Source organism: Xenopus laevis, chromosome 9_10S (assembly GCF_017654675.1).
Source record: "Xenopus laevis strain J_2021 chromosome 9_10S, Xenopus_laevis_v10.1, whole genome shotgun sequence".
In the NCBI taxonomy this organism is placed as follows: domain Eukaryota; kingdom Metazoa; phylum Chordata; class Amphibia; order Anura; family Pipidae; genus Xenopus; species Xenopus laevis.
The window spans coordinates 45,179,208-45,192,480 of NC_054388.1; the positions used below are offsets into that span (position 1 = coordinate 45,179,208).

The following is a 13,273-nucleotide window of genomic DNA, read 5'->3' on the forward strand; positions in this document are numbered from 1 at the left end:
TGGCCTCCACTTCTAGTCTCGGCGTTTCACTGGATTCTGTTACTGTTACTGCAGGCTTGCTAGGACTGGGCTCTGCTGGCCTGAGGTCCACTCGCTCTGCTGGCCTGAGGTCCACTCGATTGCGCCTGTACAGTGTACCCTCCACCTCAACCAGATAGGAGCGAGGGTCTGTTTGTTGGAGGCAAGTTCCTAGTCTCCATATGCCAGTCCTGTCACCTGGAAGAGGCTTCATTCTTATATTTTGCCCCACATTTAGTGCCGGAAGGTCCCTGGCCGTTTTATCATATGCATGTTTTGCCACTTGCCGTTTGAAATGCAGCTTGCCAGGAACTTCTGATGCAACGCAAGGTTCCAGTAGTGTGTCAGTCACTGGGAGGGGAGTTTTCAGCCTGCGGGCCATTAGGCGTTGCGCGGGGCTAGTGTCCATGCCAATTGTTGGCGTATTTCTCCACAGCAAGATTGATTTCCATGGGTCGTCTCCTGCACGTTTTGCTCGCCTGCACAGGCCTTTAACAATTTTCACTGCCGATTCTGCTTTACCGTTAGCTTTAGGGTACATTGGTGATGAAGTAACATGCTCAAAACCCCATTCCTGAGAGAACTTGGTGAACAGAGCACAAGCAAATTGTGGACCATTGTCCGTGACGACTCGGTCGGGTTGGCCATACCTGGCAAGTTGAGCCTTGCATCTCTTAATGGTGGTGTCCGCCGACAGGTCAGGCAGCAGTTCTATTTCCCAAAAATCTGAATAGTGATCGACGATAAGCAGAAAATCCTTGCCAGCGTAGTTGAATATGTCCATACTCAGAATCTGCCATGGCCGTGTAGGGAGGGGATGTGACATCATAGTCTCTTTTTGTTGTTCGTGTGCATATTCGTTACACACAGTGCACTGTTCTACATAGTCTTTGATCTCCCCATGCATATTCGGCCAAAACAGTGTTTCTCTAGCCTGCCTGAAGCATGCCTCACCACCTATATGGCTCCAATGAATGCGACGTAGCATCTCTGCACGTAGTTGCTTTGGAATGATAATGCATTGGCCCTTGAAGAACACCCCATCCTGTAAACTGATTTCATCCCGGTAGTTCCAATACTCTCTAATAGCCACAGGTGTCTCTGCCCTTGAATCAGGCCATCCGTTGAGCACAACTGATTTGAGGATCTTGAGGTGTTCATCTTGCTCAGAGGACTCCCTGATCTGCGACAGACGCTGATGCGTGACATTTAAATAGTCGGCCTGGTTTATGCCCTCTATGACGAGCTCTTCACGGTACATGCTGCAGACTGAATGCTGGGCATGAGGTGCGTCCGCTTCGTGCCAGCGTGCTGTGGCTCTGCTCAGTGTATCACTGACATACATATATGGGCCCGGTTTATAGGTCACCTCCAGAGCATAGTTTTGGAGCGAGAGTAGCATGCTTTGAAGTCGTTTTGGGGCACTAAGCAAAGGTTTGTTGAATATCGCGACTAGCGGTTTGTGGTCTGTTTCAACCGTGATGTTTCCCCGACCGTACAAATAACTGTGGAAACGGTGGCAGGCAAACACAATGCTTAGGCATTCTTTCTCGATCTGAGCGTAATTCTGCTCAGTTGCCGTGAGGGCTCTGGAAGCAAATGCTACAGGTTGTCCATCTTGCAATAGGCAGCATCCGAGGCCATTCTGACTGGAGTCACTTTGAACTGTAATGGGCTTGCTAATGTCATAGTATCTTAGTACCGGTGCTGTGGTAATTAGTCGCTTGACCTCATCAACTGCTTCCTGGTGCTTTGGCAGCCAGTGCCATGGCATTTCTTTATCCACGAGCCTGCGCAAGGGCTCGCACACTGCTGAGAGGCGGGGCATGAATTTTGACAGGTAGGTGACGAATCCTATGAACCTTTGCACTCCCTTTGAATCGGTTGGAGCAGGCATGTCTTTAATGCCCTCACCTTCTCAGGATCTGGCTTTAACCCCTCTGCTGATAGTATATGACCGTGGAAGCGGACCTCATTAAGTTTAAACTGTAGCTTCTTGATGCTCAGTCTCAGTTTCACTTCTCTGCAGCGGTTCATAAGGGCAATCATGTTGGCATCGTGGTCGCGAGTGGCCTCTTCTAGTGAGTCTCCACAACCCACTATTAGTATATCATCTGCAATTGGCTCCACACCTCGCAAGCCGGCTAGTAGTTCATGTTGTTTTCTTTGATACACCTCTGGGGCTACAGACACACCAAAGGGTAGTTTGAGCCAGCGCATTCGCCCCCAGGGTGTCCAGAAGGTAGTAAGAAAGCTGCTCTCAGTGTCCAATTTGATTTGTAGGAATGCATCCCGGGCATCCACCAATGAGAAAATACGGGCTTTGGGCAGTTTATAGAGGACATCTTCAAGTGTTGGCATTATATAGTGGGACCTTTTCAGCGCTTTGTTCAATGCCCTTGGGTCAATGCAGATTCTGATTTTGTCAGCTTTTTTGACTATAACCATGTTGCTTATCCAGTCTGTGGGTTCAGTCACTGGGGCTAGGTTCCCATCCTGTATGTGTTTGTCCAGCTGGGCTTTTACAGCTTCCCTCAGTGCGACTGGAACATTGCGTGGCGAGCATTGTACTGGTGTGACAGTTCGATCTAGGTCAAAGTGCACTTCCCCCGGTAGAGACTCTATCGGACTATTGTACACATCATGGTATGTGCTGGTAAGCTGGTGCTCAGTTAGCACCCCTGTGGTATGGCTTTCCAGATTGTGGAGTTCGTCTGGAATAGTAATGCGCATTAGACCCAAACGTTCACATGTTGAGCCCGATAGGAGCGGGTTCTGGCTTGCTTGGACTATTTCAAATTCCAGTCTGTGGCGTAGACCCTTTATGAAGCATTCCGTACGAAAAAGGCCCAATGACTTCATCACCTCCCCCGAATACAGCTTGAGTCTGGTCTGGCTAGGTACTAGTTTTACCTTGGGTGCTATCTTGTGTTTATCATGAAGGCTCATGACGTTGCATGTTGCTCCTGAGTCAAGCTGGCAACGTTGTCGGATGCCATGGAGCTGAAGGTTGACAAACCACTTTTTTCCTCGGGAGCTGGGTGGGCCCATAGTACTGGCGGTGTATATATGTCCATTGTCCTCCTTGTCCACCTCCCATTCAAGCTCCGCTTGATCGTCAACTGTATGTAGCTGACGCTGGTCATGTTTTGCTTTAAGGCACACTGCTGCAAAGTGGTTGAGGGTGCCGCAAAGTCGGCAAGTCTTGCCAAAAGCTGGGCATTGCGCTCTCCCCCGGTTGTGTGTGCTGCCACAATACTTACACTTTTCAGGGCTTCTGGAGTAGTTAGGATATCGTGCTATGCTGGGCTTTATGGTGCTTAGAAGTGCTGGCTTTTGGGCAGCTGTAGCATTAATACTGTCATCTGCTCTGGCCTGTGTCAGCACTTTCATTCGCAAGTCTGTTTGCTGCGCAGCTCGGCAAATATCAATGGCAGACGCCAACGTGAGTTCCCTTTCTCTTAGCAAGCGACGGCGCGTGCTTTCATCAGTAATACCTAGCACCAGCCTGTCTCTGATAAGTTCATCTTTTAACTGTCCATAATCACATGTTGCTGCTTTCTCCCTCAGTCTGGTTACAAAACAGTCAATCGTCTCACCCTGCTCTTGCTTGCATGATCCGAAGACAAAGCGCTCGAAGATTACATTCTTTGTCGGCTTGAAATGTGCTTCAAGGGCGTCCAAGATGGCAGTGGCGCTCTTTTGCTGTTCCTCTGTCAGATGCAGATTATGGCGATAGATGTGTCTGCACTCACCACCCATTAGACGCCTCAGAGTGGCTGCCTGTACCTCTTCCGATTTCTCGTCCAGTCCGGAAGCTAACATAAAGTCTTGAAATTCAGCTTTGAATGTTTCCCAGTTGGTAGCCAAGTCGCCGGACATCTTCATCTCGGCTGGTGGAGGTATCATGTTTGCGTACATGGTTGCTTAAATACCAATGCTTAGTATGCTGAGAGTTTCTTTTCCAGCTGGATGCGTGGATGGTGTGCTGTAGTTCAAGCTTCTGACACCATGTTTGCAGTGGTTCTGTTCAATAATGCAGAGACTGTGCAGGTCCACTCAGAGCTGCTGTTTAATCATGCTGCAGTCTCACAATACATAACAAGGCTGTCACAGCTTTATCACTTCCTGTGCTAGGAATACAAAACACATCCTGTGCTAATATACGGTCTGCCACTAGGTGACAGCATAACCCCTTAACAGGTGGGTCTGAAGCAACTCTTTCTATTGATCTAGAACTCTGAGATATGACATTTATTTACACAGCCCTGCCATCTAGTGGCAACATGGCCATGTACCATAAGTAAAAGTCAATGTTGTTTCCTGCTTTCTCCTAACCATAAAGCTGCTTTTTTGCTTTGAGAACACTAGAGGCCACTTTGGCTGCACAACTAAGATTCATGTTAGAGGGCCAGAGCCAGCTACTCCTGAGAAGAACAAGGTACATTTTCAACCCTCTCAGCTGGACCTAGCGGTGGTGTCAGCAATGCCGGATTTCTAGTGAGGGGTACCCAGAGGCTGGCATCTCTCACCGTCCCCCTACCCCTAGCAATTGTGCACACGTGCATCCATCATACCCACATCTGGAGCACAGAGATGTGCATAGATTTAACAACAAGCAAAATCTGCCACCTGCCCAGATCCCAGTGTTCCACATGTAAACGACCTTCATGTTTTCCCGGGAAGGGGAAAACATTTTTTCGTTCCTTGTTTTGTGACAAAAAGTCACGTGATTTCCCTCCCCATCCATAATTTGCATATGCAAATTCCGATTCCGGTCAGGCTGGGCAAAAGGATTTGGCCGAATCCGAATCCTGCTGAAAAAGGCCGAATCCTGGTGCATCCCTAATTCTTTTACCAGCTTGAAGAATACAAATGAGACCTGGTGCCAATATTATTAATAGGAAAAAGGAAATAACTAGAGGAAAGTCTGTATTTCTTTCTAGAAAGAAGTGAAAGCCTTATCCTGGGGGCATGTGGAATGGGTGTTATCATGCAAATGAGGGTGCTAAAGACTTTGTAACATTGTTAATAGAACTCAGGGTTTAGAGAAAGTTGCAATTAAAGATTTTGCTACCATGTTAGCCATTTGAAATTTTTACAGGGTGATCGTTAATATGAAGCATTAATGAAAGTGGTGTAAAAGTGATACCTTTATTGGCTTACTAAAATGATAATCACAGCAAGCTTTAACAACATTTCAGCTCATTTTTGAAAAGTAAATTAACCTGTCATATGATTCCTCTAAACAAAAGTCTCTCTCTCTCTTATCGGCAGCCGACAGAAATCTTTTAACCTGTCCGATCGACTAAACGACCGATCTCCGCCGGACGAAAAATGTCGGGACTCTCCACACACGGTTCAAAAATCGTACGAATCCTCAATTCGTACTATCAGATCTTTGCGTCTATGGTCAGCTTTAGTTTCCCTTACAACATACTGAGTAAAAACATTTTCTTCAGAACAGAAACCCTACCAGCATATTAGAACATCTATACCTGTCTGGGTGGTGGGAGAAATCTAAGACATGTTTTGGGAGGCCAGGGAGGCAGGTAAGATCACACCCTGAATGCACGTGGAACAGGGGCGGGCCTTTTGGGAAAACCATAAATATCTCAGCACAATAAGTCCCACCAGGAACAAGTCAGCTCTGCAGGACTAAAGGTAAGTCATTGGTCAGGGACAGCATGGGTGCATAAATCTCTATATATATATATATATATATATATATATATATATATATATATATATATATATATATATATATATATATATATTTATTTATTTATATAACCTGGATTCTGGGCATAGTATATATATCCATGTAAAACTGTCAGCATTACTGAGCCTGTGCAGTATGTAATATGTGTCTTTCTTTTTGGTATGTAGAGTGCAAGCTCTGTAACCAAGTGATTAATTTAAAAGAGGGAGGACACCCTGCCATCCCAAAGGTTCTGGAAACTGAAAATCAACAAAACACATGAAGCGCTTTGATATGAAATGCTTGGCTAATTTCAATAATATGAGAATGGGGAGGTCACAATAAATTAACAGACAAAGGCCCCAGAATAAAAAAGGAAGACTAAGGGGCTATTGGCACAAGACCTACATTTGTACAACATGTTTTATTTTATTTTTTTTAAATTAAGAATTGAAAAAAGTAACAATATTTTCTGAATGTTTTGAATGAAATGGAAATCTGTACTAGTTGGCCATTAACAGACAGACTATAGACACCCTGCCCCCCACCCCCTGAGGCAGGTTTATGGCATTTAGATTTAGGATAATAACAGGCCAGTTTTTCAGGATTTTACTGTTCGCTGAATTCCAAAGGAATTAGCAACTGTAACATTCCCTACAGAGAAACCCACTCTCTGCTGTTGACAGACCTTGAAGAGTGAACGTTTGCCAGTTGTCTGCTAAACTGACCATTATCTTACTGCCCCCAACCACCGACCCTCAGGAAGAGAGGCACATTTCTTCAGGGAAGCAAGTGTTTGTCTTGTCTTTAAAGCAACAGTAACACCAAAAAATATAAGTGTTTTAAACTAATGAAAATATCATGTACTGTTGCCCTGCACTGGTAAAACTCATCTCCTGGTTGCTTCAGAAACACTACTATAATTAATATAAACAAGCCGCAGTGTAGCTTAAAAAAAATTAAATTGTTTTAAAGTAAGAAAAATATAACGCAGTGCACTAGTAAAAATGATGTGTTTGCTGCTGTGTAGCAATGGGAGCAGCCATTCAAAGGAGCAAAGGTTCAAGTTACACAGCAGATAAGCTCTGTAGAACATAATGGTGTTATCTGTTATCCACTATTTAACCTGTGCCATATAGACTTTTTTTTAATATCCACCATTGCTACACAGCAGCTTGTTTTATTAATTATAGTAGTGTTTCTAAAGCAAACAGATCAGTTTTACTAGTTCAGGGCAACACTACATGATATTTTCATTACTATAAAACACTTTCATTTTTTGATGTTACTGTTCCTGTGATATCGTGAATTCAGCTGCAAGAAACCCATTAGTCATATGTAGACTATTATTTGCCTTTATCTATGTTTGCATCAGGACAGGCTGGTTGGTACTAGAAGCCTCAGAATAATTCGATAATTAATTAGGTTAAGGTCTGTTTGTCACAAAAACCGAAATGATACAACTCCATGTAATATAACTGAAATCCCAATAGGCCAATGAATGAGCTAGAAATCTCTTGCTATATACAACAGGAACTAAAGATCTTGTACATTGTGACTTTTGCTATTTGTTGGGTGCTGAGCTTCTGGCAGGAAGGGGGGGTCTGGGAGTATCAGTGGCTTTTATAGAGCTGGATTTTCCTCTGATAATCAGCAGGATCATCAGGAGATCATTTACATATAAAAGGACAGAAACTTTCCAGCTGGGGAATTCATGGAATTCTAAGGTGTTGGCTCTTGTGCCCCCGAGAACACTGTAACAATTATGATGAACAGATTACATCCCCTGCTAGCATGTTAGTTGGAGCTACCATTGTAAAATAATAATAATAATAATAATAATAATAATAATAATATATTACCTCACCCCTAACCAACTAGGGTTTTGGTTATTTTGAGCAAGCAGACAATGAATTCACAGCATAATTGGATAGTGAAATGATTATATATTGAATAGTAAATCAAGGGACTGGTATGACAATTAAACAACTACAATTAGATTAAAACAATATTTACAGTTACAAACATGATACATCTATATAAGTGTTATCAAAAGGGCAGGGGCATGGCTTCCAGGGGCATAATTACAGAGGAAGCAGACCCTCGTGGGGCCCAGGAGGTATAGGGGCCCCATGAAGCCCTAATTTATATACAGTTTCAATAAATATGCGTAAAACTAGTCAACCTCTAAACTTTTTGGGGGCCTTAAAAATAATTTGCTGTGGGGCCCAGTAATATCTAGGCCCCAATATCTAGATATCTAATATCTAGTTACACCACTGATGGCTTCCCTCTGGTCTGCAGTCCTTACATTCTGTCTTGTCACAGGCCCCTCTTCTCCCAGACTGCTCTCTTCTCCAGGCTCTCTCCCCAGCACTCCCCAGTGTACTTTTTTATCCTGGTTTTAAGCATCTGCCCTACAGCTGACCTAACAAATGATAAGATGGAGGAGTTAAACTTGCCCAAATCCTGTTAAATGGGTATAGTACAGTAATTAGATATATGGTCCCCACAGCAGACATAGGACTTACTAATCACAGGCAACTCTTTGTTCAGATAATTGAGGTTTCCTGGACAACTGCTTTCACATTAATACCTACTGTCAAAGCCAAGATGCCCATTTCTTACACCATGACATTTCCCATAGTGCCATTAAATGGGATTACTTTACCTGCCATAGTCCAACAGACCCAAAGCAAATACTTAAATCTTGTGTTATAATATCACCTAAGGCCTGTGACCTTGTGTCCCCTGCCAACCTGAGCTACACATTTTTCTACAGTACTGCAACTCATTGGAACTGCCACAACTATATAATAAACAGTATAATGAAATTTCTGTAATGACAGCAGTCGTACACTGCTTTATGGCAGAGATTCTAGCTATCTTTACAACAAAGAATTCTGACGTGAACAGAATGGCAATTTTTTTCTAATAGTTTTAACGTGATATATATAGATATACACACACGCACACACACATACAGAGATATGCATATTGTTATATAAAATATATACAGACATTCTGTGCTATAAATATATAGAGGAATCCATCCAGAACCTGCCAGACCAGAATCTTAATATATATGAAATTATAGAAGGATCTAAATGAAAGAAGAGTGTGTTTGTATGTGGGGAATTAGGTTTCACGTCAATTTTTCTACAAACTGTGGCCCACCAGCTTCCCCTTTTCTATAAACATGTTTATTGGTGAATAAGGGGTGGCGTCTCCCCATAATTATAATCTGATTAAATGTGATACCTATCATATAATGACATCATTTAAAGGTTTGTTGATCCCTCCCACTGCCCCAGTGCATACGGCAATAGGCTTCACCAGATGACAAACTATACATTGTAAATGTATATAGGTTGGATTCCTCCTGCTTGTTTGCCAAAAAGGAAAACGGGTTGGACAACATTCAGAGCTTGACTGATTCACCCAGGTCCTGGCATGGCAATGTAGGATGAATAATGAGAATGCCATTGTTATATAGCTTATTCCACCCTGCTGTCTCTCACTATTGCTTGGCTTCCTGACCATGACACAGCCGGAGAGAACCAAGGGATCCTCTTAGCAAGTAAGTGTGGTGCAGGGGGGCACACATTCTGCTTAAAGGGCAAGCATGCCCAATAATTTTGTCTGTTGTAAAAAGATATTATAATGCAGGGCTGGAGTTGCAAATTCGTAGGCAAGGCTGGCACGCTGATATAATGGGGTGGGGTATTTAAGGGGGTTTCCAACCTTCTATCTGATGTTAAAATACAGCCCAACAGAAATATCAATTGAAAGGCTGCAGATATATATATATATATATTTACCCACAGTACCAGCACTCCAGACGAAGGTAATTCCAGTGGTGCAAGATCAATTGAAGTATATATATTGAAGAAAGGATCAGCACACACTGTATGTCAGGTGAAAAATCTTGTTATTTATTGTGAAAATATCAGCATAATCCGACGTTTCGGTCCCACCTGGGGACCTTTTTCAAGGATATGGTGTGTCTTTAGTGAGTTCCTTAAATACCCACCCCCCAACAAAGTGTTTAGGCGCCAAATGACGTCATCAGTCCAATCAGAAGTGTTACTTTAAAAGTTTTTTTCTTTTGTTTCCTTTTGCCTTTGAAATCGTCACGATTTCAAAGGCAAAAGGAAACAAAAAGAAAAAAACTTTTAAAGTAACACTTCTGATTGGACTGATGACGTCATTTGGCGCCTAAACACTTTGTTGGGGGGTGGGTATTTAAGGAACTCACTAAAGACACACCATATCCTTGAAAAAGGTCCCCAGGTGGGACCGAAACGTCGGATTATGCTGATATTTTCACAATAAATGACAAGATTTTTCACCTGACATACAGTGTGTGCTGATCCTTTCTTCAATATATATCCTATCTATCTATCTATCTATCTATCTATCTATCTATCTATCTATCTATCTATCTATATATATAATTATATACACACACAGACAGATGTATGTATATTTGTGTGTAATGGCCCTTTAAATTGCATTAGGGTTTCATTGATGCCATCTGGAAGCTTCCATCCCAGGCACAATGTAGCAGCATGTTCTATACAAATATCACTTATACTCTGTAGACATAAATTGATGCATATGGGGTAATTTTACTCCTCCCCTCTCATTAGTGACCTGGCTCTAAGATAAATTAACCCTTAAAGCTAATTGGTTAGCTGAAAAGAATAGTAAATGTGTCAGTATCATGATTCTCTGTCCCTGAACTTGCTCTAAATCAGAAGGCATGAGATCAAGGCTGAGAACAGGCTTACAGTATATTGTATTTTCCATCTATCAGTATAGCCTGGTAAAGGGAAAGTGTTGTCCAGGCAGAGTAAGATTCACCTAGGGCCACCATGCCAGCTGCCTACTGGTCTTCTAGGTCACAAAGTGCCCAGCACACATCTTATGTTCTGTGCCGAACAGGCTGTACTGGAAAGGAGATTATTTGTATATCTGACTCTGTTTATTCAGTGTAAAAAAATATGTGGCATAAAATGAAGATATTCTGCATTCCTTTCACTGATATTGTAGTGCCACAACAACTCCAATACTGCTCAGGACAACATGATGTGCAGCTCTAACTAAATATAGTGTCTGCAACATTCTTATCGACTGAACTACCCTCTCCCACCTGCATGTAAAGTATCTTCCCCAGATACCCAGGAAACCCACTGTACCTACTGCACTGGGAGGAAGTGACTGTGTATCCCCCACCCTCTCCCACCTGCACAGAAAGTACCTTCCCCATATACCCAGGCAGGTCTTGACTGGGAATCAAAATAGACCCTGGCATTCCAAGTCACAGAGGCCCAAATAGTCCTCCACCAGCCCACTAGATGGGGACTGTCTATGGGACCTTACAGCAGCCCCTCTAGCATCTGCCAGAACTCACAAATTGCCAGTCAGGGCCTGCACCCAGGGAACCCACTCTGTACCTACTGCTCTGGTAGGAAGTGACTGTGTATCTCCCACCTGCACAGAAATTACCTTCCCCAGATACCCAGGGAACCCACTCTGTACCTACTGCACTGGGAGGAGGAAGTGACTGTGTATCTCCCACCCCTCTCCCACCTGCACAGAAATTACCTTCCCCAGATACCCAGGGAACCCACTGTACCTACTGCACTGGGAGGAAGTGACTGTATATCTACATCCCTCTCCCACCTGTACAGAAAGTACCTTCCCCAGATACCCAGGGAACCCACTGTACCTACTGCACTGGGAGGAAGTAACTGTGTATTTCCACCCCTCTCCCACCTGCACAGAAAGTACCATCTGTACCTGTTGTTACTCCCATGCAAATTTGGTCACTGTTTGGCTTTGTGTTTCAGACACCAAAGGACAAGCCTCTGCAATGTCTAGCGAGGAAGGTGGCAAGGAGACCCCCCTGCCTAACGAGTGCCCTGTGTGCTATGAGCAGTTTCAGGTCCCCAACACTTCAGAGAGGAGGCTGAGCTGCAGCCATTCATTCTGCCACGACTGCCTAGTGAAATATTTACTAACGGCCAAGCAGGAAGGTTCTGTCAAGAAGAACATCATCTGCCCCCTGTGCCGCTACGTGACCTTCCTCAGCAAGAGGGGAATCATTTTACCTCCTAAATCAGGGGAGCTCCATCAGATTTTGGAAGTGCCAATCTCCCCCTCCTGCCAGAGACACTGTAAGAGCACCAGGACCCCCAACACGGTGGTGATCCCCATCTCTGAAACCGAAGAAACAGCAGAGGAACCTGAACTCCCAGCATGCACATGTCACACTGCCATTAGCCTAGAAGGCCTCGGTGACTCTTTTGGATCTCAGGTTTTTATCATCAGCGACCAAGGACAGCCTCTGGCATGTGAGGCGGTGGCCCCTGCTCAGTCGACAACGTTGCACCCCAGTGACAATATCTGCCACTCTCCAGTACTTATTGTCATTCTCCTATTGATATTCCTAGTGGCTGTTTTAGCAGCCGTCTTGCCATGGATTTTGTTGTCCAAAAAGGTCTGATGGAATGTTCTTTCCCAGATCTGGCTGTGCCCTGCACCTTGTGCCACATGTATGATCCAGTGCGCTGCACAGAACAAAGTGTCAGCGAAGCCACTGCCCTCCTGGCAGGCGGGAAATATAAATATAGGGCCCTGTTATCCACCTTTATGCAAACTAGGGGTTGGGAGAGGGGACTCCTACCTACCCTCGCCCCCACCTTCCTGTCCCTCATAAATACAGTACGGGCAAATGCAGGCAGCATTAACTGTGGCTGCAGATCTCTATGCTCAGAAACAGAAGGGAGCAAAGTGCCAAAATGTGGTCATAATTAACAACTATAATTTTCCCCAACCTGTAGCGTTACCAACATCACCTTGTCTTACTATACACACAGCAAGAATCAGTATGGCAGCTCCACAACATGAGTTCTGTTTAACTCTTTCCAAACTGTGAAATGTAAAGACATTTATTTTATACCTTTATTTTTGTAATATGGAGGGGAAGGTACTTTCTGTTCTGAAAGAAATGAAAGTAAAGTAAATTGTAAAAGTACATTTTCAGTTCCTCGTTTTATCTGGGGTATGGAATATATTGTCTGTGGCACGGGCCCTGGGACTGGGAGGGGTCACATTTGGACTATTATTAGAGTTTTTGGAGGCTATTCACACTAGCGTCACTAGAGGGGGACGGGACCTGGTGCGTGACGAGCCCAGCCCCCCTCCGTACAGCCGCATTTTCAGTGGTGCACGGGCTGCCGGGGGGGGACCTGAGGGGGTGCTGGCCCGCTCGCTCCCCCGGTAGTTCCGCCATTGGCTATTCTATCACATGGATGAGGGGAGAAAAGGCAAAAAAAGCCTGGAATTATCCAACCTGATTATCTAATTGTTACATGACCTGCCTGGATTTGCATTTTCAAGATTAGACATCAATATCAATAGACAAAGTATCCATCTCTTAAATTCTGCCAAACTGCAAAATATAAGTTCACCCCAGAAAACCATCTATTTATAATTAAACACATTCTCCCAAAATGGGTAAATATGTCTTTCTACTCTAAATTGCCC

At 44.0% G+C, this 13,273-nt stretch overlaps 1 protein-coding gene across 2 annotated transcripts; it reads left to right on the forward strand.

The window, feature by feature from the left end:
* Nucleotides 1-5,529: 5,529 nt before the first annotated feature.
* On the forward strand, nucleotides 5,530-12,761 carry rnf222.S (ring finger protein 222 S homeolog). Of its 2 annotated transcripts, none has more exons than XM_018238589.2 (2): nucleotides 5,530-5,682; nucleotides 11,575-12,761. In XM_018238589.2, exon 2 carries the CDS (start codon nucleotides 11,598-11,600, stop codon nucleotides 12,228-12,230), a length of 633 nt encoding a protein of 210 aa, XP_018094078.1. In that variant the 5' UTR covers nucleotides 5,530-5,682; nucleotides 11,575-11,597; the 3' UTR covers nucleotides 12,231-12,761. The 2 variants fall into 2 exon arrangements, with proteins under 2 accessions (XP_018094078.1, XP_018094079.1); XM_018238590.2 differs by lacking the exon at nucleotides 5,530-5,682 and adding an exon at nucleotides 6,906-9,299.
* Nucleotides 12,762-13,273: the final 512 nt, after the last annotated feature.

Coding starts and splice junctions, on each gene's coding strand:
- rnf222.S (XM_018238589.2), top strand. CDS start 11,598: ATGTCTAGCGAGGAAGGTGGCAAGGAGACCCCCCTGCCTAACGAGTGC.